Source organism: Salarias fasciatus, chromosome 18, assembly GCF_902148845.1.
Source record: "Salarias fasciatus chromosome 18, fSalaFa1.1, whole genome shotgun sequence".
NCBI classification, from domain to species: Eukaryota; Metazoa; Chordata; class Actinopteri; order Blenniiformes; family Blenniidae; genus Salarias; species Salarias fasciatus.
This window is the reverse complement of record NC_043762.1, coordinates 3,883,218-3,910,614: the sequence shown is the minus strand read 5'-3', so window position 1 is coordinate 3,910,614 and position 27,397 is coordinate 3,883,218. Positions and strand designations below refer to the sequence as shown.

General features: G+C 48.0%; 1 protein-coding gene across 3 annotated transcripts in view; it reads left to right on the top strand.

The window, feature by feature from the left end:
- Positions 1-27,397, top strand: part of ephb1 (EPH receptor B1) — a 148,044-nt gene that overhangs the window by 54,346 nt on the left and 66,301 nt on the right. For all 3 annotated transcript variants that reach the window (XM_030115515.1, XM_030115513.1, XM_030115514.1), the window contains exon 3: positions 5,171-5,852. In XM_030115515.1, coding sequence (XP_029971375.1) covers positions 5,171-5,852 — 682 coding nt within the window. The remainder of the gene's footprint in view (positions 1-5,170; positions 5,853-27,397) is intronic.

Here is a 27,397-nt window from a genome sequence, read left to right as displayed (position 1 = left end):
CAGAAGTTTTCAGGTTTCACTTGAAATCACCCCGTCCCCCGTCCCCTCAACCCCTCGCTCCCCTGGCCCTTCCCTCCAGCCTCTCGGCCCCCCGGCCAGCTGGATCTACCAGACGTACCTTGTCCATGATGTCGCAGTCAGCCCTGAAGCGCGGGGATCGAACCGGTTAACGTGCTCGGTGTGTTGCGTCGTCCTTCATTGTATCTGGGTTGCGCGGCGTGGGGATGTGGTGGAGTGTGAAAGACTCTGGATGGTCAAACCGTACCAGGAGCTACTGTCAATACTGTCTCCAGACATGAAAACACCATAAGACATGGCTGCTGCCGTGTGCCTCGCGACGGTGAACCCTGATAAATCTGTTGTTTTCCTGATTCTTCGTCACCCTGTAATCAGTCCTGCTAATCACTGTTGGCGTCGCGTTCTCTTCTGATTGGCTCTGATTGAGGCCCTGCTTGCTCCCCGCTCCGTTTTGTCGTCGTCTGGAGCAGGACTTTGTCCGTCTGAGCTGCTCTGTGTTATTTTAGTCTTTCAGCGTAATGGCAGAGGATCAATGTGATGAATGGTCTTTATGAGGGCAGAGTATTGATGGCTTGATGGCGGCGAGCTGAGGCTGTGGGAAGGGGAACATCAGCCTGAATATATTACCGCCGCCACTCCACCCATCTCCTCCATTTCGCTCCATTCCTGTATTTTTCTTATCCATCAGCCTGCCTCCTGTCCCCGCTCTCCTCCTCTCCTCTGCGAGCCGTGGCTGGTCATTAACACACACATTAAGTGCTCTATGAATCCATAGCGCCGCCATCTCCTCACCGCTGCCTATAAAACAGAGCAGGCGTAATGACACACACAATGGCCACACTTGACAATCAGGGCCAGGCACAAAGTGTCTCCTATATTACGGGTAAAAGCAAAGCTATTAGAGTGGAGGCAGTGGGTAATTTTGGTTGGTTTACCAATGAGTGTTTCGTAAAGAGGCTCTCAATATTTGTCAGGTGTTTTCATCAGGAAAAAAAGAAAAAAAAAAACTTTGTGTTTGGTGAAATTTTTTAATGGTTTGAGGAAAATAGCTGAGATAATTTTTTATTCCTGTTTCTGAGATTCGTCTGCAGGAAGTTTGTGGTAAAAGCAGGTCAATCACATGAGGTAAAGATCCAGCAGGTTTCCATTGCTCTAACTGCATGTCATTAAAAGAGCTTTGTTTAAACATCTGTGAGCTGCCTGGAAGAGATGGAAACCACACAGTCACATCAATCCATCCATCAAAACATCAATCCATCGACCATCCATCGATCATCCATCCGTCAATCAATCAATCCATTGGCGTTCCTTCACAGCAGCCTAGACAGTCCACTTTAAATGATCAATAACTCTCACACATCAGGAGTGTATCTAGTCTCCCGCATTTCAGAGTCCCAGGCTGTTGGAATCACAGACGATAGGAAGCATCAGATGAGCCGATGAGAGACGTTATCATCACTGTAAAGAAAAACAACGAGCCTTCTCGTAGCCTCTCTGCTACTTCACTGGGTCGTCAGTCATCCTGAACCTGGACTTTATTTATATCCTAAACCTCTGCAAGTACGTGTGATAATGCCAGGTGAGTGTTGATTCAATAAGGTCCTGTTTACATGACAATGCTGGTCGTTGACACTGAAAACAGCGCGGTTTGAAAACGTCCAAAACGTTTTTAGAGTGGCTCTGACTCCGCCCAGGCAGGTGTTGGCAGTGAAAGCCGCTGCCCATGTGCACCGCCGCTGAGGTCAACAGTTCCTCTGCTCATGTGTGAGTCGACGGACAGCAGCAACCATTCCAGTTTTATAGTCCTTACTGGTGGTTTTATAGCTGGGATTCACCTCCAGGAGCGTCCAGTCCGTCGTCTCTCCAGATGCAGTAAATGTCTGGTGCTCTCAGTGTTAAAGTCTGTATTCTCTGCAGGTGTGTGTGTGTGTGTGTGTGTGTGTGTGTGTGTGTGTGTGTGTGTGTGTGTTATCACAGCAAAAACAACCTGCGGTGCCACCTTGTGTCTTGGCGTACTAACTACACTGTTTTGAGCGTTTTAGCCGTTGCCGTTCTCACGGGAAACGGCGTGTAAACGGCGTGTAAACGGCGTGTAAACAGTTACTCAAACCTGAGGGATGAAATATCGACACGCCTGCCGGTTTGGGAGAATCGTCTCTCACCACAGTTACATCTCTGCCGGATTCTCAGCTGATTTCCTTCTTTTTAGTGCATTAAAAAAAAAAAGCAGATGAAACTATAAACAATGAAAACTTTTCCAGATGTGCTAAATGACATTTTGCACTGCACATTAAATTTGTTAGCATAAAACCTCCCCAGTATTTTTTGCATGATCCAGAACACACATCTGATGCTCCATATTCATGAATGCAAAAGTGCTGAATGAAGAGTTTGTGCTGTTGAGCTCAGCCACTATCCTCAGTAGATCTCTTTCCACATGTGGGTGCGCACGATCCCGTCAGCCCCAGCATCGTGTTCCCACTTCACCGCTCTTTGTATTCTCGCCGTATTCCTCACCTCTGGTTTCCTACCTGATCAAGTGAACCAGACCGTGATGACTTTTCACCTGATTTCAGTGGAGAGGAGACGAGCGAAAACCACTCCCGCCTCCCGTGCACGTCGCTCACTTCAGGTCCACGTCAAGGATGCGTACCTGTGCGCTACATTTGCACTTCCTTTCATAATGCATGTAATAAATATACATACTGCAGGGCTGGTGTTATTGGATGAAAGATTCATGCAGAAGGCAGTGGAGGCAGAGAGCAGGCACTTCCATTATCGGCCAGGTGACAGGTGATGATGTCTTCTCTTTTCGCTCTTCTTTGGCAAGGTCATGGAGATGTCCTCAAGTGCACAAGATAGCCTTAAATGATTGAAGCATGAAAATAGAAGCGGGCTGGAGATCGTCTACAGATGGAGCGGGGACATGTGCTCCTTTCATAAAAACTGCCTTTGCTTTCGCTTTCTGAATGCCCGGGCCTCCTGCTTTTAAACGGTAAAGATGCCGAAGAATGAATAGCTGTGGTAATACTCACGGTAATCAAAGGCTTTGGACCTATACAAGCAGAAATGTGAAGTGTAGCCCCGAGCTTTCAGCGGCAAAACAACAGCTAGAAAATCAATATGTGGTCGGCAAACCATCAAATTATAAACAGCACGCTCTCACACAGACACACGGGCGCAAACAGCACATGAATACAAAGCGCTGAAAGGACAAGAAGAGATTGTGTCGCAAAGTTTTATCTCGCCTTAATAACCACGCACCTGCGCCGCTTCGGCTCGTCTTTGACATAATGGTGACACGGCGTATCTACTGAGGAGGAAATAAAAAATCGGGGGTCATTATCATCCGCGCCAATGAATTTGTGGACAGATTCTGGACGGGCATTATTGGAGACGCCTCGGGCTCCTCTCTGGCGTGAAAGATGGTGGTCATTTGGCTAGACGGGAGACGGTGAGGACCCCCTCCTGGACCGGAGCAGACGGGTGCAGAGGAGCCCGGGGCTGGCGGTATTAATGAACAGGCAGTGCTGAAAGGGACAGGTTCCTGTAATGCTGATGAATGGTCATTACAGAGCAGAGACGAGAGCAGCCGGCAGAAGGGAAGGAGAGCAGACTGGAGTGGGCACAGGGGGAGCGGCGCTGAAAAAAGGCTTTAATTTGCACCTTGGATTTCTGTAAACTCGTTTATCATGTCAGCGGCGTCGCTGTTCTTCAAGTGTCTTCCCTCTACATCACCTCCCCACACTCCAGCCGCCCGCCTTCCACCTCGATGTTTTCCTCCTGATAACTATTCCCTGGATTCCTTCATTATTCACATCGATTCTGTTGGTTTTCCAATGCTAAACCCGATAACCGTCGTAGCGCTCGTCTCCAGGCCCGTCACGGATTCACCTTGTAGCACTGAGGAATCTTTCCCGCCACTTGACTGGTGGCTGTGTGTCTGTGTGAGGCGGCCATGTCTTCCCGTCTCCATTAGGCCGGTCGGAGCAGCCGTGGCTGTAAAGGTCAGAGGGAGAGGGAAACACCAGGAGGTATATGCACAGGAGAAACATGAAGTGACTGGAGGCCCACTCAGTCCACTGTAGACCTCATTAACTTCTCCTCGCCTACAGCTGTTTGGATCGTTGGCGCCGGGGAATTTGGAGAAATAAATCTCCGAGCCATGCAGTTGCTTCAAATAGGAGAGAAAAGGATGCCATTATTACAGGGAGTGAAAGTGATCTGAGGGAAAAGTTTCACAATTGTCTCAGATCATCCTCTCTATTCCACAAAATATTCATTTCAAGTAGGAGCCTTTTATGTGACAGCGTGCGGCTTCTCTGTGAGCTCTGCTGCGTACTTCACTGCTCTAAAGAATGGCGTGTGCCTCATGAAAGCACGTTCACAATTTAAAAGATCACATATCCAAAATCAATACACTGGAACATTTTGAACCGCACCGACTCAAATCAAGCTTATACACAAGTTCTGCTCTGAAATCAAGCTTCTGGGACGTTTTACATGTTCTCTGTGATTCCAGCCAAAACGCTAATGGCACAATTTCATCATGAAGCCAGTCAGTTCCCCCCCGGGGGCGGGGGGGTGGGGGTGGGGGAGCTGATGTTCATCCAACATACTTTCTGGGTCACACCTGCAAGAAATGGCCTGCTGTGTGTTTCTCCATCACGCCGGCTCCTGGCTGCCTGATTGTAATTCGCTAGAGCGAAATCTTGAATTCGTTACACACCATATTTTGTAATGCATCAATTCTTAGCCCAGCAACACTTGGCATAGGGAGCACATAGCATTGCTTCCACAGTGATTATCCGACTTGTGCTCAAACAGTGGGAGTACACACCACACAGCTGTGAGCGTATTGAGACAACAAGGCCGTAAAGCAGCGTTGTGCTGCTGCTGCACTTACCCACCTGTTTGTTATCTCATAGAAGGACATTTGTGAATTCTCAGTGGATGAAGCCTGTAGCTCATCAGGCTGATGCTTTTTTTTTTTTTTTGTCATTTTTGGAGTAAGACTTTAATCTAGTACCTTCAGGAGGTCACTGGTGTGTGTTCGGTTTCCCAGTTCAGCCAATATTAACATCCTCTGTCAAAAAATGAGGAAGCACCGCGGTCTTGCTCTAATCATCCGTGTGTGTTTTCCTGTCTGCAGTGGGAGGAGGTGAGCGGCTACGATGAAAACCTCAACACCATCAGGACCTACCAGGTGTGCAACGTCTTCGAGCCCAGCCAGAACAACTGGCTGCTCACCACCTTCATCGACCGGCGCGGGGCGCAGCGCATCTACGTGGAGATCCGCTTCACGGTGCGCGACTGCAGCTCCATCCCCAACGTCCCCGGGTCCTGCAAGGAGACCTTTAACCTCTACTACTACGAGAGCGACGCCGTCATTGCCACCAAAGGCACGGCCTTCTGGATGGAGGCCCCTTACCTCAAGGTGGACACCATCGCCGCCGACGAGAGCTTCTCGCAGGTGGACTTTGGTGGCCGTCTGATGAAGGTCAACACGGAGGTGCGAAGCTTTGGGCCGCTGTCCAAAAACGGCTTCTACTTGGCCTTTCAGGACTACGGAGCCTGCATGTCTCTGCTGTCCGTCAGGGTGTTTTATAAGAAGTGCCCCAGTGTGGTGCAGAACTTTGCCATCTTTCCGGAGACCATGACAGGAGCTGAAAGCACCTCCCTGGTCATCGCTCGGGGGATCTGCATCCCCAACTCAGAGGAGGTGGACGTCCCCATCAAGCTGTACTGCAACGGAGACGGGGAGTGGATGGTTCCCATCGGGAGCTGCACGTGCAAGGCCGGCTTCGAACCCGACAACGGCAACGTGTGCAGAGGTAAGACATCAAGGGAACGCGGTGAGCGTGGGCTTTAAACCAGCAGATCAGGTTCTCAGGGACGACGATTCTATTGTCAGCGAGCGTTTAACAAGACGTCAGTGTTCCCTGAATTCTGCCTCATGCGTTCTGCTGATGGCGATGTGTGTACGTTCTCCTTGAAAGTGCTAAAAAGCCACATTAGCACGGAGTTGTAATCTGCGGCGAGTTGAAGCCTCTTCCACAACCTTCTGCGCAGACGGCGGCGGGTTTGAGTCCACCTCAGTGTGATGTGCTGAAAGACTCAGTTCTCAGGAGCAGATAATCACTGGCACATAAAGGCAAGGTTAATCCGGGTTTTCCTTTCAAGCTGTCACTTTCTTTCTCTTTCTGTGTGTCCTCTAGTGCACACACACACACACACAGACACAGAATTTGCTCAGGGTGTGTAACGATAATGTGAGTAGCTCGGGGCTCTCTGCTCGGCCGGCCTCTGGAGGTGAGCTGCAGAGTGTGTGGAGCTCAGATAAGATTGATTGACGCACATCTGCTCTGATCAATAAACAGATATGAGGGTGCCACATATCTACAAAGCACAGTGTGTGTGACGGTGTCTACTGTATGCTTGTTGCGTCGCGCTGTGTTCTGTGTGCCACACAATGAGGCAAACACACAGAATCAACCTTTTAAATGATAGCGGTGAGGAGGGAGCTGGCTGCCTTCAGGAACCTGGAACAAAATCCAGTTTTTGGACAAAATGTCAAAATCTCAATGATTTAAACGAATGAAATGTAATTTGTGTTTCTGATGCTTCTTTATTGGGGCTGTCGATCGATTAAAATATTTAATCGCAATTATTCATATGATTTTCCATAGTTAACTCTTCATTAATCGCAAATTGATCACACATTATTTTATCTACTCTAAATGTTCAAGTTCTTAATCCTTTCATCAGCATGGGAATGGACAAATATGCTGGCTTTATGTAAATGCATGTTTATTGTTGTTGCCACAGTTCAGAACGATATCAAGCACCGTCCAGAATAATCTCCACAGAACCTCAAACACTCTGCAGGCTCAGAGAACAGGCTGGAAGGACATTTTCACCTGAGTGGAACATCATTTACTCATAATCTGACCATGTGTCCAACCAGCTACATTTCCAGTTTTCCAAACAGTTTGCAACACAAACTGATTGAGCTCGTGCATCACAATTAAAGACTCCTGAACCAGCAGGTCCTTTAGGTCAGAAGTAGAAGAGAATTACCTGGAGCCTTCATGAAAGAAAAGAATGGCACAGCCTCCTTATTCCTCTCTGCTCCTCTTCCAGCGTGTTGTCACCACAGACATCAGATACGTAGACTCTGCATTCACGCTGCGGTGGATTGGAGCTGGCGTGCAACACGGCGGCCATCTTACGGAGGGGTCACTGCTGCCATACACATGTATTATGCCTGATTTTTCCAAACTGCTTCTCCTTCTTCTTCTTCTTTTGTTTCGTCAGATCACAAATATCTTTAAGGTGCATAGCGCCACCTACTGTACAGGAGTGTGCAGTATCACATCACTTATTGCTGAGTTTCCCAAACTACGGTGCGAGACAAGGGTCATAAAACGTACACGAGTTAATCGCACGTCAAATAAAATAGCGGCGTTATTAGGAATTACAAAACACTTGTTATTATCGCACTGTCTTTGGCAGCCTAGTCATTATAAACTCCATCTCTTTATGCGGAGTAATATGTTGTGTTGTGGTATTTCAAACCAAGCTGTTGTATAGAGCTCTGAAGGTTCTGGTTTGTATTTCACTCAGATATCAGGTTATGTAATTTTGGATATGAGACATTATGCTGGAGTCTGGATATAATGTCTAAAATCGAAAAACCCATGACAGAAGGTCCATTGATTGTTTTTTTTTAATAGCAGAAAACATGATATTTAACCTTTTCTTAAGTGAATCTGCCTGGTGTTCTGGCTGAGTCTCCCTGCAGCTTTTCATAACGGTGTGTTCAATACTGAAAGTTTGAAATGTAGAGCATGGAGATCCTCTGGCAGACACGAGCCTGCAGGCTTTCATGGATAACTATTGTTTTCTGCCACAGATACGAGGCCGAGCTTCATCATTTTTAACGCCTCCATTTATTCTGCACAAATGCTCTTGTTTTCTTCCCTTTACCTCCATATTATACACACTTTACACACTTTACACACTCCCAGAGAGGTAATTGGAGCTGCACCTGAGTGTTACTGCAGCCTGTGTTAGTGGGGGGCATTGGCAATGCTGTGAACACACACACACACACACACGCACACACACACACACACACACACACACACTACAAAGGCATTTTGAACAGACGTGTATTTCAGATAATTCCCACAATCCTCTGGACTTGTGGGTGTAACGAGTGGACTTCCTACGGAGTTAGCTCTGAGTTAGCTCGCTCTGCGGCGGGACTCACTCTGGTATGAAAAACAGCCCGTGGAGAGAGGAAGCTGTTTACGTCGGCCCACTTGACCTCGGTCTGAATAGCAAAAAGTGTTTTCTAATGTAAACTCCATTGATGGGTGCGATCACAGAAGAATGTGTGTGTGGAGAGGAAGCAGATGACGGAGTGGTTTGTGTCGGGAAGCGGCTCGCTCTCTGGAGATGTGTGTGAAATCTGCTCCCCTCTCATCTCCACTGAGAGGCCCGTCCAATAGCAGCAATCTCAAGCTTTTATTTTCTATGGACTTGTAATCCATTATTTAAACAGGGAACTCTAACCTTAAAGTGGTTGTGGGAGCGCGGTACTATAGGCGACCAATCAATGGAGGGCTGGTGCAATAACACGGCCTCAGCATTGGCTCCCAAGTAATTGCCCATTAGAAATGAAGTAACAGGAACAAAAGAGAACATGAGCAGATGCAGTTTCATGCTGAAATAATTCCCCCCATTCGGGGTAAAATGAGGGGATGGTCTTGTACTGGAAGTACTGCGGTGGAAAATCAAAAATGAAATAGGAAGAGCTGCTGTCGTGAGCCATACCGAGCCATCTGATAGCGCGTTTCTATTTATACCTGCTTCATATCTATTTATGGAGAAAAGTATAGTGAGGAAACAATGACTTGCTACTTCAAACCTGCCTTTGTGACCAATAAGTAAGAGCGACTTGTCCGTTGAGTGGGCTTTTAATTAGTTGTTGAGATGACATAAACATTGTACACAAACATTTACTTAAATGGCCCTGCAGCTAATGACAAAATAATGGCTCTCAGCTTATTGCCACTTGATAGCAGGAGCGCGTTCATCCCAGATGCTCCGCCAAAGCTTTCTCCTCTCGGTGTGTCAGCTGCAGGGCCAGCTCCTCTCCCAGCCCTCGGGTTCATGGTTCGATTCCCACCTTCACCAGGTGCTGCGTTGGCCTGTGGCACGGTGGAGCAGTGATTTTTAACCGGTGCTTGGAAGCCTTTCTCTGAGGAGTCTGCATGTTCTCCATGTGCTCTGTGCTGCTCAGGCAGTGAGGGAGGGAAACCGAACCGTATGAAATGTTATTCACGGCTGCTTCTCCACTGCTCATCAGTATCAGCCGATCAGCTGAAATGCTGTTTGATGACCAGAGATCTGAATGATCTTTTCCACAAACACACATCCGGATGGATCCTAAACCTTGTGGGGCACCTGTGGGCTGATGTCTGGGTTTGAGCCCTGAAGGAGGGGTGAGCGTGTTGGACCTGCTGGGCGTGTTCTCATCCCTCGTCTCAGCTTCAGCTCCCTGCGACTCCTCCATACAGCTGGATGAACGGAGAGTTGAGTGAATCCTGTGTTATCTCCTGAAGCCAAGTGACAAACAGTGAAGCACCGATAACTGACAGATCGCTTTTTGCTCTTTGTAATTTCTAAGTTATTTGGTCTGACAGCGAAGTTAACTGCCGTTGCAGGTAGGCCAGCGTGGTTGTGTGTCTGTGCACGTACGGACCTCCTGGAAGCTGACGGCGCTCTCTATAATCTATATGTTTTAATTAGTGGCAGGTTGCATGGTGTGTGTGTGTGTGTGTGCGGCCTGCTGTCAGCTGGGCAGAGAGACCATGTAGAGTTGTTGTGCTCTGTAGCGATAATGTCAGCATGCCATCCTCATTACCAGCTCCCCAGCTCTCACACAAGCCATTTGAGTATCCTCCTCTCTCTCTCTCTCTCTCTCTCTCCCTCCCTCTCTCCTTCCCTCTCTCTCCCCCTCGGCTATGTAAGCAATCTGCTAAATATTTTATCACCTCACTGTTAAATCGAGCAGAGACACTCCAAATAGCAGCCCCACTACCTCCAACCAAAGCTCTTCTCCTGTGAGTGTGTGTGTGTGTGTGTGAGTGTGTGTGTGTGTGTCGGCTGATGTGACGGCGTCTCCGGACCCTCCTGTGATTAGTGTCACGGTCTCCAGCGGAGTGATTGATAGCTTCACTCTCACTACGTCTGCTTGGCGTCATCTGCTTCGTTTTTAATCCACTACCACCATTGATCATGCTAATGCTCCTGATATCCTCACCAGAGACGAGCTCGGAACTCAGCGGTGAACTAATTATTGCAATGTTTCAGCTCGTGCAGGAAAAACAGGTCTAACGCTACACTGTGAAATACAACCCAAAACTTTAAACAGCCTGGACTTTTTCACAGTGAAGAGCCTCAGAGCTGTCTGAGCTGATGACTGTCTCCTTACAGTCTATAACTGTCAGCGTCAATGGAGCTCCTTCTTCTATATTCTGTCTTATTTTATCATTTAGGTAGGAACATGGACTCATGCGGAATGTGAGGATGTCGTGTTCGCAGTGAGTAGATGGTGTAAAACACCCTCCCTGCAGGCGCAGGGCCGGGTTCCAGATGCCTGTCAGTGCTCTGGGATGGCGGTGGACCCACAGCGTCTCGTCCAGAGGAGCAACACCCTGATGCACTTTGACGTCTCCCAGCTGGTGATGTTCAGCGTGAACCTGCCTCCGCCGGGCCCGCTGCATTTTCAGGATCATCCACTAATGCCGTGAACGACAGACAGCTGTTGGAAATGAGTTTACCATGAAGTGATTTGGAAAGGACCTCAGCGATCTCAGACGTTTCTACCCGCATCAACCTCTCCCAGTATTTATAGCTTGATGTAGTTCAAACAATGCTTTTGAAGGTAAACTAATTATTGACACTCTCACACAACAACACGTTCACAGCTGTTTTTATCCCTGGAAACCAAAAGTACACCAGGTCAGGAGCACATCTGTAGAAACAGCTGCTGGTGAGTTAGCTGACCCTCGCTGCTGAACGCGTCTGCCCAGCAAGTAAGAAACAGTAAGAGCATGTTGTCATGGCTCGTGTTTACAGTAGATTTTTTTTAAAAGGTGATAAATAAAAAGAATCCCGTTTCCCTCTTAAACAGTGAGGCGCCGTCTTGTCTGATGGAAAACACATTCAGTGCCTGTTTGTCCAGAAGCCTCCCAGGACGGTCCGGTCAGGGGGGATTCCAGCGCCGATTGTTTTTATTAGATATGACCTGACAGGGCTACAGGCCAATGCTGTTATCATCGCTGATACCTTCTGCTTACTCACTCATTCATGATGTTTTTTAATCCCTCCCTTCCTCCGTCCGTCCGTCCATCCCTCCATCTGTCCGTCCTCCAGCCTGCTCCCCAGTCATTATGTATTTATTTAGTCAGATATTTATGTGGCTCCTCAGCCGAGCATGAGCATAATCTTACACGACACTGTGAATCGTCTCACATTTTCTCCCGCCGTCGGACTCCAGTGGGTTTTTGACACGCTGGCACATTAATATTACAAATATTCAAATAACTTTATTTAACATTCTGCCGGCTGACAGTGGCAGCGGGAGATTCACAGCCCATTGAGCAAGTGCGCTTCCCTGGGCTAAGTGCCGATTCATCATGGCTGCCTTACTCCTGTCTAATGGCTGCCATCGCGGGGCACCAGCACACACACTCACAAAACATATTACTTCCTCCCTGTCTACATTTTTAAAGTGCTAAATGTAGTGATCCGGGCACATTTATTTCACATTATTAACCCTACACTAACAGCGTATAAATCCCTCTGTATCCCCACAGGCTCTACTGTTTAAGGATATAGCCACCTGAAATATTGATCATTAACGGCGACACATACACTGGCAGGAAGTGCTTTGACTTGATCTTTCCAAGTTGTACGCTCTGAACTTCCTCTTCTTGAGAGAGGTTTTTATTGCTTCTTTATATGTTTTAGTTGCTTGTAAGAGATCTGACAGACACGATCCGCAAAGGCCCGGTGAACTATTAGAGCCAATTCCAGCCCATTTGGCCTTGTCGGCTTCTGTTCCGCAGAGTTTACTTCATTTTCAGAGAAGCATCCATGTGTGTGCACCAACAGAACGCACACACCGACATCCAGCCAGTCACCTTGAAGCCCAATTAAGTAAGCATCTGACTCTTCCTGTTCCTATTAGTCCCATGGCAGCGAGGAGCAGAGTGATGAGGGCAGAATGGAGTGGTGGGTGGGAGACAGAGAAAAGAGACGAGCGATGAGAAAGAGCAGAGTGAAAGACTTCTTGTTTCCATGGCTCTCAATGGGCTGAATGGCTGAAGGCAGAGAGCGTGACCTAAACAAAGACTCTTTGAATTTAGGGTCCAAACAGAGTGTTTATAATGACCCCAAACACAGATGCGCTGCTCTCACTGCAGTGACAGAGTTAGTCTGTAATGATGCGAAGGGGAATCCGGAGATTTTGTCCTCACATAATGGAAACCCCACCACAAACAGAGCTCTTCTTATCCCCCACGGAGGGACTCATACTTCCATTATTTTCCTCCCTGTGTATTTCCTTTCAGCTGCTGCGTTTTTTTTCTGCCTGATTCTCTAACCTCCAGTCCTTTTCATGCTGCGGATGTGGTCACAGCTTCTTCTTTTTTTTTTAAATTGTCATCTCTAACTTGGTCTCTCTGTTAGTTTCTGTACGGGAACTTTTCAGGAAGACTGGGCTTTAACTGAACATCTTCAATCTGCTCTGCCAAATCCCTTAAATTCTCCCCTACGCCCAGCTTCATCCTCATATCTGCTCCAGTCCACCCGGATGGTGATGGACGCCGGGTGTTGAGGCCAGTCGGAGGTTGGGGGGGACAAAGCCCTCCTGGCATTCACCAGATGGCTGGGGCTCTGCTTCATTTGCCTGTGTCACCCTCGCTGCCAAAACACAAAAGCCGGGCAGTTTGAGGGGCTCCACTTCACCCTCCCGCCATCCGTCAGACCTCTCACCTCCCGCTTTTAAACGATAACTGCACTTTAAATAAATCAACACGGACGTCACCGCGGCCTATGTGTTGTTTTAGCGAGATAACCAAAGGTAAATGTCAAGAGAGAAATCACTCCTGGCAGAACCTTGATGAGAGACGTCCTCCTACTTTTCCTGGTCTGCGGCGGTCTTCGCGCCTCTTCCCCCTCTTGAAGGATGCTCGAGCAGCCGGTAATGAGGCGACATGGCGAGCCTCTCCACGGACTGCCCCCCCGGTTTATACTCTGCAAGCATTTCCCCTCTTCATCACCCCTCATTTGTTGATCCTCTCTTTCTGCTCATCAGCGTCCATCAATATTCACGGTCCCGGTAATAAAAACAGCCAGGTCTGTTTGGTTTGATGGCACAGCAACACATTTCAATTCGGGGAAATTGTCTCATCCCCTCCTGGAGGTTATCCGCCGCGCAGTGATGGATGTGGATTAGCCAAGGTTATGTTGTGGAATTTGTGGACTGATGAACTAATTAGAATTGAATTGCAATTATGGTGGGGCCAATACTCCCCTTTTCATTCAACCTGCAGAGACAAAGACACAACAAGCCCAGCCGAGGCAGAACAGGCAGCAACATTTTATGTTCCCAAAGCATTTTAAAGAACGTGTGCGCCTCATTTAGACAAAGAGAGACACAGCTTTCATACCTCCGATAATTAGATGTCATTTTTAGAAGCACTTCACTTCAGTCGTTGAGAACATGAAATAAATAAAAAGTTCAACCAGGCTGTGATTGGTCATGTCATGTTATGGAAACTTTAATCAAATTCTGTCGCCATGGTTACGTATTGGAGTGTCCAGGAGACATTGAGTTATGAGTGGAATGAATTAGTGTTAGTCATACATTATGTTCTGTAGTTTCGCCTTGGACAAATCCAAAAGAGCATTAGTTTAATCATCTGTGTTGGTTCGGTCTGTCTGCATCGGAGCTCCAAATCAATGCAAAGCTCCAAATCTGCAGACTTTAGGTCAAAGCTTTACGAGATGTTTGCTCTCTTTTGTGGAAAGCCTCTATGCAAATGCTGAAATCCACACACACGCCGCCATGCCGTCTCATTTCCATCACCTCCAGCTGAACTCTGCGTGTCCAATTTCATAAGTTAATCATGTTGGCCATAACTCCGGCTCACTTCGAGCAAACAGCGTTACAGTTCCACTGCAAATGTGCCTCTGATTAAACATACGTGAAAAATTACGTCTGTGTAATTTATGTTATGACATTACCCTAAACTGATTCAGCTCCTGACAACTGGGCAGGTCGCGTCGAGCCCGACCTCCAAACCCTCCACCACGTGCAATTATGAAGCAATTAGGCACTTCCCACAATCCGCCCTGCACTGTGTCATTGTGTGTGTGTAATTGCATGTTTGTGTTGACAGTGAACACAGCCTGTACTTTTCAGGGTCAGGACGAGTGCGTTCTGCAGAAAGGAGAGGAATTGTCTCTCTGGTCTGAGTGACTGACAGAAGGAGCCCATGAAGCTCGGTCTGGCCGCTGCGTCTCACTCACAAATTATTGATCCTGGCTTCGCCGTCCGACCTCATGCCAACAAATCCCCGCGATGACTGTTAAAAAGCCCACTCCAGATGACGCTGCGCGCATTTTGAATCAAGATGTTGTGAGCGAGTGTGTTTTCTCACCAGATCTGGTAAATCAGCTCATACACACACACACATCTTTGTGTCTGTAATATGGTGACAAAGTCCCTCTAAACACACCAGTCTCAGTATGTAAGCAGGGAAAATGCTCTGGTCTGCAGTGTTTCTGCTCATCTGTTTGTAGATCAGCAGCAAAAAACATGGCAGAATGAAGGGCTTCAACAAAGTGTACATTTACCACCATTTACCACCGTTTACCACACCGTCATCTGCATGTGCTGATTACTGAGTAGCTCATCAGAGCAGGAATGTCTTCAAGGAACTCGGCTCCCAGCGTTTTCCGTTTAGTTAAAACATTCCAGCCGAATCGTGGAAATGGACAATTGATGCTCTTTGGCTCTCACGTGAACAGAGCCTGGGTCTTTAGGAAATCAGTGTGGGTCAATGCAGCGTTCCACAACACACGGAAACAGTGTGTGTGTGTGTGTGTGTGTGTGTGTGTGTGTGAGTGTGTGTGTTTGTGTGTGGTGGGGGTGATGGGGGTTGGTGTAGTTTTGGAGAAAGTGAGCAACTAATCCTTTCTCAAGCCCTCTGCATCGTGCACCACGGTTGATTTGTGTGTGCATGTGTGTGTGTATGTGTGTGTGTGTGTGTGTGTGTGTGTGTGTCTCACTCTCACTCTTCCAGAAGTGGCCACACTTGTAGCTGAGTCTGTGTGACACTTCAAACGCGTGCATCCGCCTCCGTTATTTCTCGGTGTGTGTGCGCGGTTTAAATGAGGTGAGGCTTATCGCTTTTCTCAGTGACGACGGCAAAACGACTTTAATGAAATCTTCAAAGCGTGTGTGGTTTCATCGAGTCTAATAAAGCTCACAAACTCCTCAGCCCGTCTCTCTGTTTGACTGTATTTTGTAACAGAAACCCTGCACAACCCCAGTGCTTCAGCTGTGTGCTCAGTGAGGAGTGTGTGTGTGCGTGGGGGGGGGGTGTGTGGGGGTGTGTGTGTGTGTGTCCGCCTACATGTTGCACTGTAGTCTGCTTTAAGTGCGTTTGCTGCTCCTGATGGCCAGCACAGCGGGAGGGCAGCTGGATGTGTTGAGGAGTGATGGAGCTCTTGATCCTCTATTATCTTTCATATCTCTGGATCTGCTTTTGCAGAAATCCTCACGTTTCAGTTCCTGCTAATTACCTGAGGAGAACAAACCCGACACAGTTCAGTCATGATTTGTCTTGACAGAGGTCACCTTCCCTCACTGTTTTCAGGTTGTGGAACCTGTGCGAAGCAGCACACACTCAGCTTTAGCTTTGGTTCCCTGATGATAGGTTTTCTCATTGTCCTCTGCGGTGGCGGTGGCTTCAGCGGCGTCCTCTCACGGCCATGCTCTAGCACCAGGGATAATGGAAATTAGTCGGCCTTGTGACTCCCGCCAGTGGATGAGGGAATACAATTAATGGATATGGATTATTCTTCCATCCCGCTGTGCAGTGAAAGCTTGTTTACTGGTGCAGTGTCTCCTGTATCCACCAGTGGCCTTCTCATTCATTACATCCAATTGATCCTTCTCAGATATGTAATCTACCCCCGAGTGAGATGTATGGCTTCAAAAAACAGGACGCGAATCCAAGTAGATTGAGATGAGGGACTTTTGAATTGAAAAGGAAAAAAAAAACGGTCATACCAGCCGCCAGCCGACTCTTTCTAGGATTCATCCAGGTCGCACCCACCATGAGTTGGCACACACACACACACACACACACACACACACACACACACACACACACACACACACACACATGCAATAACACGCACTCATATTCACAACCACCATTAAAAGAGGGTTCACCAGTAGGGCTGAGAACTGATTTTGGTACTTTTATAGGTACCGACCGAATTCTGCTGGTACTACTGAGTACCGATTCACATAAAATCAAACAGTACCATGTTTTGGTACCTGAATGCATCCTTGTGACTGAGAGGGAGTGGAAGAGTGAGGGATTTTTCATGCCAGACCTGAATGCAGCATTGCAAGCTCTCGAGCGTAATGGCGTCAGTAGCTAGCATGGCAACAAATCAAGCGAGATCAGAAAGTGCTCTAAAGTACCGCTCCGCTTTTCAAAATAAGATCTAGATTACCCTCACTGTGGCGGGAAAACTTCAAATCCAGATGTTCCTGGTTAAAGAACAAGATTCCTCAAGGCTGAGGAGCGACCAACCTCAGATCTATGGCTACAACTTCTGCATTCAGCACTGTTAGCACGCTAGTTTCCATTAGCGACTCGTCCTCTTCAGCCAGCAACAAATTAACACTTATTACCACATAAACAGACAAAAGTATCAAAAACTGGTACTGTTGAGTACCAGAGCCGATTCCCAGATAGCGGGTACTGGCACCGTATCGGTTCAAAAGTGAACGGTACCCATCCCTAGACCCCAGTTAACCTCGTTAACCAGAGAGCCTGGGGAAACATATTCATGCAAAGGTAGAACATGGAGACCTGAGGTCCTGATGGAACCGATGCCAGCCACGACACTGGAAACCCGCACAGTTAACAGAGAAGGAGGAATGTTTTATGACGGTAAACCCATCAGAAGATGGCGATTGGGTTTGATTTACCCTCTAACGCCGTGTTCTGATGCACCGTGCTTCTAAAAAATGAAAAGTGTGGAGGATCAGAGATGCTATCTCCGTGCTGGGCCAGCATTACTGCGGTGCCAGACGAGCCTGCACGCTGGTACGCTTCACAGAGAGAATGATATCTGATTAGTCCATCTACAGCTGACAAACAAATGGATTTGCTGTGTCTCGGATGTTCTCTGGGGGAGCTGGATGGGCTGAGATACAAAGACACTGCCTTTGTGTTGTAGCCAGCGCCAAGCTACATAATAAGACCCTTTGGGGAATGAACCAAACACAGAGTGATAGGGACACAAAAGCACACATGCTCACACACTCAGTCAATTTCACCATGTTTCTGCCTCCGTCTCTCTCTCTCTCTTTTCCCCTCTGCTTCTCTTTCGGCTGACCTTCACATCAGTGGGCGCTGTGGTCGCTCGCTCACGTGTTTCTCTGATTGTCAGCTCAGTTTCTCCACTTTCGCCAAGGCCGTGTGTCGGCAAAGTGTTATGTCAGAAACCTGCAAACAGGACACTCACACGGCTTTTTCAAGTGTGTGTGCATGTATGCATGCATGTGTGTGTTTCACACACACACACACACACACACGCACAGTGGCATGAATAGGCCAGTAAATCCTATCCCCCCTGCCCTTGTTTTTCCTCTCCGTCTAATCTTTTCTGCCTCTTTAATTCCCCATCCACCACTGTCCGGCCTCTGTGCTGCTCTGCGAGGAGGGCTGCCTCAGAGGGAGTGTGACAATAGAGGAATTAACCAAATGCGGACGGGCCGGCCTGACTCTGTGAGGCTTTTACACCCCTAATGCCGTGTGAATGGGGCTGCCGCTCCCCAAGAAATGCCTTCAGGAGCACTCAGACTGAGGGGCCTTTTTCCTGGCTCTCGTGACCCGGGGCCACGCCGCCTGTGCCGGCCCCCGTCTCAGAACACACAGTTCTTCATTTTCATAAGCGCTTAATCTGGATTGGAAGCCTCTCCATTGTGGAAATGATTTGAAAGGGGGGAGCCGTGCCAGACAAAAGGCCGGGGGTGGAGGGCTTCCTCACCGCCGGCCCTCCCTTCCCATTCTTCCTGAAAGAAGCGCCAACAGAAGAAGCTCGCTTCTGAGTGGAGAGGAAGGTGAAGCGGCGCTGAGGGGACGTCCTGCTGAACAGCGCCCCCGGTGGAATACAAGAGGAGGGCGAACGCACGCCTGAAAGACAGATGCAGAGAAGAGCTGCTTCTTAATGAATGACTCAAAGAAAGACAGACTTATCCAACCCTCACAGGTGATTTAGCATGGGATCCGGGTCAGGGGAGAGCCTGTGATGCTGGCTGATACCAAAGTTTGGTTTGATTCCTCCAGGTTACAGTGTGTAAGACTCTGAAGCTGGAATGTGTAACAAACTCAGAGCGAAGCTTTGAAGCCTAATGCTGTTGCCGTGGGCTCCTTAGCTGCAGGGTCGAATGAGATTACACCCTTGATCTGCGTTCGTGCCCTCTGATCTGAAGGATTGCACCACTGTGTGTGCGTGTGCGTGTGTGTGTGTGTGTGTGTGTGTGTGTGTGCATCCATATTTCGGTGTGCTCACACCGTTAACACTTTTCCGGCTTGCTCTTACAAATGAGCTGTTAAGTAATTAGCGGCGTTGCTGTGCTGATCTCGGTGCTTTGTTGGAGCATCTTTAAGACCCGTTCTTTGGTTTCTGCCCCTCTCTCGCTCTCCCTGCCTCCGTCCCTCACCCTCTGCTTCGCTCTCCCTGCTCACTGCCCCGGAACACCTTAATCCAGTGTGAAAGCAATTGGCTCTCTCAGATCTAATCAATGGAGGGCCAGGGCAGCGAGCCAGGGGGAACATCTCTGGCCCCTGCTCAGCTACAATCAATTTAGAACCATCGATTCAGTGATTGAAATACAAAGAGCAGGCGCACTGGACCGTACAGGTGCTTTAGTGTTCGGGTGTGCCAACATGTTATATATCTCCTTGTGCGGGCATTTCTCTATGGTTATGTGTGTTTTAATGTTTGTGTGTGTGTGTTGTGTATGTCTTAGCGAGCGTGTGATGTGTGGGCGTATGGATAGTATGATTTATTTTCGAGCCATCTGTAGTAAAGTGGGAATGGCATTTAATCTAGCACCTCTGAGACGGAGCCAAGAAAAAAAAATCACTCCTAATCCAATATGTCCTGCCCAGGGAAGGTGTGTTTTAAAGGTGTGTGTGTGCCCGAGTGTTCCCTGCTGCATTAATGGTACGGCGCGTATATATGCTGATGTTCATCTGCGAGTGTGTGCATGCACAGTTTAGCACCACGTAAGAAAAATGTGTGTTTGGCTTGGCGTGGAGTGTGTGTGTGCAGAAGTGCTAACGTGTGACAACACACACGCTGTGCATGTGTGCGTGTGTATTCATGCGTGTGTCGTGTCGGGACGCGTCGTGTTCGTTTGACCCTGTCTATGCAGATGTGCGCTGACATCTGCTTTCATCTGGGAGTGAATTCATCGCTGCAGTTTGTTGTAATTAATTCACGTTGTTGCAGTGCAAACTGTTCGTCTCCACACATCAGTGTTTTATCCAGGCTGCACCTCAGATGAAGACGACGTTGGAGCAGTTTATTGCAGACCTGAGTGGAACTGCGTCACGGGCAGCACAGTCCCACACGCCGGCCTTAATGAGGAGATTTCCAGCGTAAGCTTTACTGTATGCTGATACAACAAGCAGCTACACTCCGTTTTCCTTGGGAACGCTACAAAAACACAGAGCAGGAGGAGGAGGGAAAGCTAAGCTAAAAGAAAAAAACCAACCTGACTTGTTCAACACGAGCAGGGCTTCCTAACACCTAATGGGTTTCTGCCATTTATACAGTTAATCCAGGGTCCCAGTTGGTCATGTTGAGCTTTCCCCCTTAAGTCTCTGTTGAACAGGGTGTTAATGTCTTTCTCCGAGCCAACAATGTCACAAGGCTCCAGGTTTAGGAAGCCCCACATATGCACAATTAAATGCTGTAATAAAAGCCATATGCAGACTTTTCCCGGTCTTTTCCGGAGTGTTTTTTACTGCCCGGCACCGCGCCGTCGCTGATAAAGCTGCTGACTTCCTGAGAATTTAAATGTGCCCTCAGCTCGGTGAAATTAGCTCACAAATCAATTTTATTAACAAATCAATATGTGTCATCTACACATAAAAACTTTAACCAACATCATGAATCGAGATTAATACCCACAATACATGAAATGATATTTTATCCTCTGCCGTTCCATAAACACACTAATAACAGCAAAAAGAAATCTATATTTATATAAATTCACGGAAGCTAAACAAGAGCATGAGCACGCAAACATTTGCCAAGAAGTCAAAAATGGCGATTTGGGAGACGCAGCGATTCAGGAAACACAGTCGGTCACGAAAAGACTGAATGAGCTTTGAGAGAAAAACAATCAGTCATTCACAACAACAGTTCTCCAACTATAACATCTAAATAAATTCAGACTGTTTGAGCACAATAAAGAGTGCTAGGAAGCTTAGAGAGATACTTTTTTTTATAAAGTCCGTGTTTTTAAGTAACTCCTCAACACAGGTTCATCCTCCAGAATGACTTTCTGTCTTCGTCAAAGCAGCAGAGCGTGAAGACGCTCATGCAGCACAAAGAGGCCTCATGGCAGTGCAGCCTCTTCAAGAACACACAAGCATGTGTGTGTGTGTGTGTGTGTGTGTGTGTGTGTGTGTGTGTGTGTGTGTGTGTGTGTGTGTGTGTGTGTGTGTGTGTGTGTGTGTGTGTGTGTGTGTGTGTGCCAGTTTCATAGCTCTGGGGATATTGACTGAGGCTGTCTGATAAAGGTCAGTACTGTTCGGATTTGGACAGGTGGGATGCTAGCTAACACACACACACACACAAACACACACACACACACACACACACACACACACACACACACACACCATTTGGGTGTGTGTTAGTGTGTGCGTGCCCGTCGGGAAGGGCGATACAGTGTGCTGATCAGGTTGTGAGGAGGTCAGGCAGATGTAAATATGACTTGAATACAGATGTGCTGCACAGCTGCCGCGGCGCTTCCTGTGGAAAATGGGGTCAAACTCACGCTGTGCAATAAGAACGTTTGATAAACTGATTGAGTTTTCTCAGACTGGATTTCCCATCAGCCCGCTGGTGCGTCCTGGTGGCGCCATGTCCGGTTGGAACCCTGAATGGAACTGTCACCACTGGGCAACCCGGGGAGCACCGCTGCTGGAGAAGCCATTTATTATCCACTCTGTCTTTAATTAGGGATCCGTCACTTAGCGTGCAGTGAGAAACGGCTGCACTCCGTGGGGCAGTGGCATCAAGGCTTTGAGAGACAGGATGTACTCCGGAGTGCTTTCTCACTTCCCCGCTTCGCTTTGTCTCCCTTTCTTACCTCGCATTCCCCTCGTTCTGCTCATATTTACTCTCCCACGCTTCACACATAATCTGGGTTTTTTTTCCTTTTGATGCAGAACATTTTATCGTTACTTCCCATTAGGCGTAAAAGCAACAGAGGCTGTAAATCGTGGATGTGCCGGTACAGCTGGAGGAGCATCACAGCAGTGAAAATATTATCATGCGATCTTTCCTTTTCTTCCTCGGCAGTTGACATATCACCATCCCACAGTGCTGCGCCCCTGACAGCCTCACACCACCTCCTTCCTTCTCTCATGCCTCGCCTTCCCGTTCCGTGTCCTGGTGTCAGTCTGCAGCTGAAGGGGAGAAACTCAACCTGTTCGTCGCACTTGTGTGTTTCCTTCCCTGGTTTTTGTGGTCGTCTGTATCTGTGCCCTCTCTAACAGCTCACCTGTGGCGTGTTCATGTGGCTGGCAGCCTTTTTATTTCCTTCCCGTTTTAAAAATGTTGTCACCATGAGAGAGAACCGATGCTAAAATTAGTTTACAAGTTAACAGTTAGCTGCTGAGAGAGCAAATAAAACTGGATTTTCCCTCAAAATAGGCGATGAGGAAATGTTGTGTGACCTTTTGAAGAAAGATGTTGGTGTTGAGCTCAGAGCTGCAGGCCGTGGCAGACCTCAGCTTCAGCTGGATACGCAGCGTCAGGATGTTTCAGTGGAGGAAGGTGTTTCAATGTCAGAGCGCAAAAATGAGAGAAAGTTGAGGAAGAAGACAGAAAAAGGTTTTTAATAAACTTCACAAATAAACGTCGTGGCGGGGCAGCTGGGAAAAAGCCACATGCGGCTGTAAATCATCTGTTATTGCGTGATGGCTGCACATGTTGGTTCTCATCATATTAACCGTAGAAGTGTTTTTCAACAGTTACTTAAGTCGTTAAAGAATGAAAAAGTATCAAAATGTTGTGTTGCCGAGTGTCGTCATTTATTTTTCACATTCTGTTCTCTCGCAGGATGCAAATACCTGAATAAATCACAACAGTTTCCAACTACCTTCTTGGGAAAATGCGTTCCTGTGCTGCATAATGGGATCGGGGGATTAGGGACGGGCCGGGGTGAATTTGCTGGAGGCGGGAGTGTCCGCTGGTCGGCTCCTCTCCCATCTCCACCTCCATTTGTTCTGCTTGTTACCTACAGATATTCACCTTCCTATAGAAATGCAGCACCGAGGCTTTATTTAAAAAGTTTTGCAGCCTCCCATTAAAATAAAACTCATTAAAGATGGATAGGAGAGCACATCCTGGTGTGGCGTCCTGAAGCTCCCTGTGTGGACGTAGCTGGATGGTAGGCCTCTCTCTCACTCACACACTCACACACTCACACACTCACACACATGAATGGATGAGCATCGCCCTGCGAAGCCAGGAGACTCTGCCATCTTGTCTTTGCCAGGAAATTTAGGTGTAAACATTGTGTTATGTGCGCTCAATTAGGAATCAAATTAGGGAATGCTACACACTGAAGGGACCTTTGTTTTTCTGTTGTTTTATCGTCCTATTCCACCGTTAGCTTTGTAATTACTCATGAACCCGTCGCAGGTCTCCACTCTCATTAGCAGGCCCTCCTCTCAGCTGGCGGGGTTCAGGATGTATAGGCGTTCACAGAATAATTCTCAGAGCAGCGTGGGGAAGAAGTACTGTGGAGCTTTTTAACTCTGTTCACATAAAAGAGGACAAGATATCTAAATGGTGCTATTTCACATTTTCAGAGTTCTCTTCAAGGTAATTCGTTTCAGCGTTGATGTTTTCAGAAGCTTTGAAGCTTCATTATCAGGGAATATCGTTACGCCAACAGAACGAATTCAGCCTGCAGGTTGGTTTCGGCGCTGCTGAGTGAAAGAACAGCGGAATTCATGTGTTCATCAGACGTGTGCTTTTCGTTGTCTCTGTCCCTCATCTTCAGTGATGCATTATGTCCAGAAGACCCAGAACTCTGCGAGGGGATTTCAGGGGTTTGACGGCTGGAGCTGCAGGTTCCTGCTGCGCCTCTCTGGTGAATACAGGAGTGTTTTCCAGATGAACAGGACAGTCTGGTCTCCATGTGTCCAGTTTACGTCTCTGGTCTTGACTTCAGGGGAGATCTGGCCGCTAAAGAATGCTGGCGTGAGCAGAAGCTACAGACCGATTGTTCTTATTTCACACGTTTTGTTTGGATCATTCACTTTGCTACAAGAAGAGCATCAGAAAAGATTATTAAATGATCTTAAGATGGGATGAAATACAGAAAAATCTCATCATGATAAAGAGAAGTTATTTGGAGCCAGCTGAGAAAATCCCGCTCAGCACAGTGGCGGCAGCATTCTGATGAAGGCTGAGCCCATTTAACCCATCTTCCTGGAAGAAAGTTAAAATTTATAGAGGAACAACATCATTCTCTCAGCTTCTTTTCCATATTGTGGAGATTTATATTTCTGGAGCTACGTTTCACTGAATGAATCCACATTTCAGTGTCCGGAGGTGCAGATGTTGTGGACCTTGTTGAGCGAAGCCACAGCAGCAGGTCAGAAGAGCTGGAGTGGCCATCTTGGACTAACTGCTATGGATTAATTGATTTAGCCATGAAGTTAATGAGCTTGATCCGTTTTAAAAGAGACGAGCGCTGAGACACAGGAAGCTAATGGTCTCTCACCACTTGGAGTGGTACGAAAGAGAAAGCTATTATTTTCCTGCAATATCTGGTCTGTTCGCCGTGTGATGGAGCCATTGACAGGTCCCATAAGTACTTCCTGATGATCGCCGAGTCATTATCCACCAAACCCTGCAGCTTCCTGAGACCTGGACTGCTCTGTAGATATTTTCTGCCAGTGAACTGGATTTCACGAGGCCCTAAAGTTTATTAATGTCCCTACACATGACAGTAAAGTTGCTGCAATTTGCTGAATGAGTGAAGTTGATTTTTCAGATCAATGCCGCAGAGCAGACAGTAAATATCTCCGGGCTCACGCCGCATCCCTCCGACTCTCTCCTTCATGGTCAAGCAGACCTCCATCTCCATCTTACTGTCACTTCTTGTTTTTCCTCTTGTATTTAGCATTGGGCAATGGGCCGGGTCGTTCCCCTCTTAGCTTCAGATTGTAGAGCAAGCGCACGTTGCTGCATGCTGAGCGCCGACATGTTTCCGTCAGCCGTTCTGCGTGCAGCCTCGCCGGCCAGGAAAGAGCAGCGTGTCCCGGAATACCAACGCGCCCGTATCTTCTCCATCTCTTTCTAGTCGCTCCTCTCCGACCACTGCTCTATCTTAAACGCTGTATCTGCCCGGTAATTGTGCAAATAGTTGCGTCTTCCTGTAACTGGAGCTGAGGCGCCGGGCGCGATGCGGAGCAGCACGCTGCCAACGCAACACTTGGTGATGACGAGTCGACGTGGAGCTGAAAGATTATACAGCTCTCCTGATCTGTATCATGCTGGTTTCATGCACACACACACACACACACAAACCCCGTGCGTGCGCTCTCAGTAAGCCAGATTTCCCAGTCGGCTGGTCTGTCATTGGCCGGCTGTTCAAAGGGAAAGTGTGGGCCAAAAAAATACTGGCGGTGGGGTTACCATGGTAACAGCCTGCCCAGGGGCGTGGGCTGTCTGCTAAATTGTTCGCTGGGTTTGTTAAGGCGTGCGCGCACACACACACACACACACACAGAAAGCGTAATGTGTCTTCCTATATCTGCTGTCGTAGACACATGCTGTGTTCATTAGCATCCGCAGTCAAACTATTGAATTTCATATCCGTGTGAGAAGTAAACAGAATATTTTAGAGAAATCTCTCACACAAGCTTATTTATTTCCTCTGGCTGGTCAGCGTCTCGTCTTGCAGGGATTCCTCTGCTGCGCCGCCCTCTGTTAAAACCAATGGGGCTGGGGTTCAGCTCTCTTCATGTTCACATGCAGCTGTGCAGATGTTCCCTGCTATTGCCATTTCACAAGCATTCACAGCGCCAGATTTCCCTCTGCACACTTGAAATTCCCGGTATGAGACATTGCCTCAGTGTTCTGCACAGCAGGACAGTCGAGCCCTAATTGGACGGGATCCCAGCCTTCTCAAGGGGTTTAAGCATTGTTCACTGAGGTTTCTGCAGCGTCAGACGTTGCTGTGTTAGTTAGTAGAGAGAGCAGGTATGTCAGGATGAGTGGTGTTCGGTGAGGGGGGACGACGGCAGCAGAAAGTTTGGCGGAGGTGTGTGTGTGTGTGTGTGTGTGTGTGTGCGTGCGCGCGCGCTGTCTTTTTGTGTGGGTGAGTTTGTGCGTTTGGCCTGGTGACGTGCTTTACCTTGGACGGAGGCTCTGACAGGGCCAGAATGGACAGATGATTAATGACCGGGGGGAGTGTTCTGGGGGCGGACCTCGTCAGCAAAGCCGCTCCTAACAAAAGCAGACGAGGTTTGCTTCAAGCGCCGCTCTCTTTAACCAAGCGGTCTCTCCCTGAGAACGGCGCCCTGGCCTCTCATCCCCCTTACATTCTCTCTTTCTCTGAGATTAGAGGGTGATGACAGCAGATAGCTGAAACCGACACTGACCAGACGTGCCAAGTGATGTTACCTCCGTGAACCCTGGATGCCTGCAGCTACACACCGAATGCCCTCGCTCGGCTGAGAAGTTCCATACGCTGGAGTCCCAGAGGTGGAAGTGAAATATTTGCTCCGTGTTGACCCACGATAGCAGCTGAGAAGGAAAATACCGAATTGACCTGGAATCAGTTTGAATAGCTGGACTGAGGAAGGCAGATTACCCAGACTTTTAATATCCTGCAGGCATTTTCTGATGGTTCTGACAAGGCTTTGTTTCAACCCGTGCCTCAGACTCCAATAATTGTATTGTGTTTTTCAATGACCTTGTGGAGAAATGGAACACCTGGGTTGGAAAAGCGGCTCATTACGTTGGATTGTGTCTGCGAAATGAACAATGACAGAAGAGCGGGCCGGAATACCAATGGGCTGCTGCGCTGATTGCCTTTTCTGTTTTAAGATGTTGGCTGTCCTGCCACGTTCTGCGTCCCCTCCGTCAAACAAACATGTTCATCTCACCACACCGCTGATATTCTCAGGCTCGTCCGATAAACAAATCCATACTAGCGTGCGCTTGGCGCGTCCGGTGCTTTGAGCGGGAGAGTGATGCCTTTCTGAGTGACTGAGCAACAAACTAGTGAAATGGGGGTCAGCTGGGGTCTTGACCCAATCACAAGCCTGTCTGCTTGAGTGTTTGTGAGTTAGTGGGCGTATGCATGACTCCAAAGCCTCTAAAGACTGTGATCCATCCCATGTGATGGATGAGGGCCGGGGTTATGGGTGTACTGGGGGGGGGGGGTCACACACACCCCGATATAAAACCACCAAACTGGTAAAAAGAGAGTTGTGTTTTGGAGAAAGCTACATGAACTGCAAATAGCTGTTTTATGGGGGAGCGGTTCTGATGTGCTTAACTTCAGTGCTGGGAGTCGATATTGGAGTGCCAGAGAATTGTTTAAGTGATAAATATCTCATTTTACAGAAGGGAACTTCCTTGAGGGAAAACCTCAGATTTATTAGATAAGCTTACAGATCTTTTCACATCAACTACTGCATTTGTTTGATTGGGTTTCCCACAATTTGCTGCCAAGTCGACTCAGCTAGATTGGTTTAAAAACCTCATACATACCGCGGAG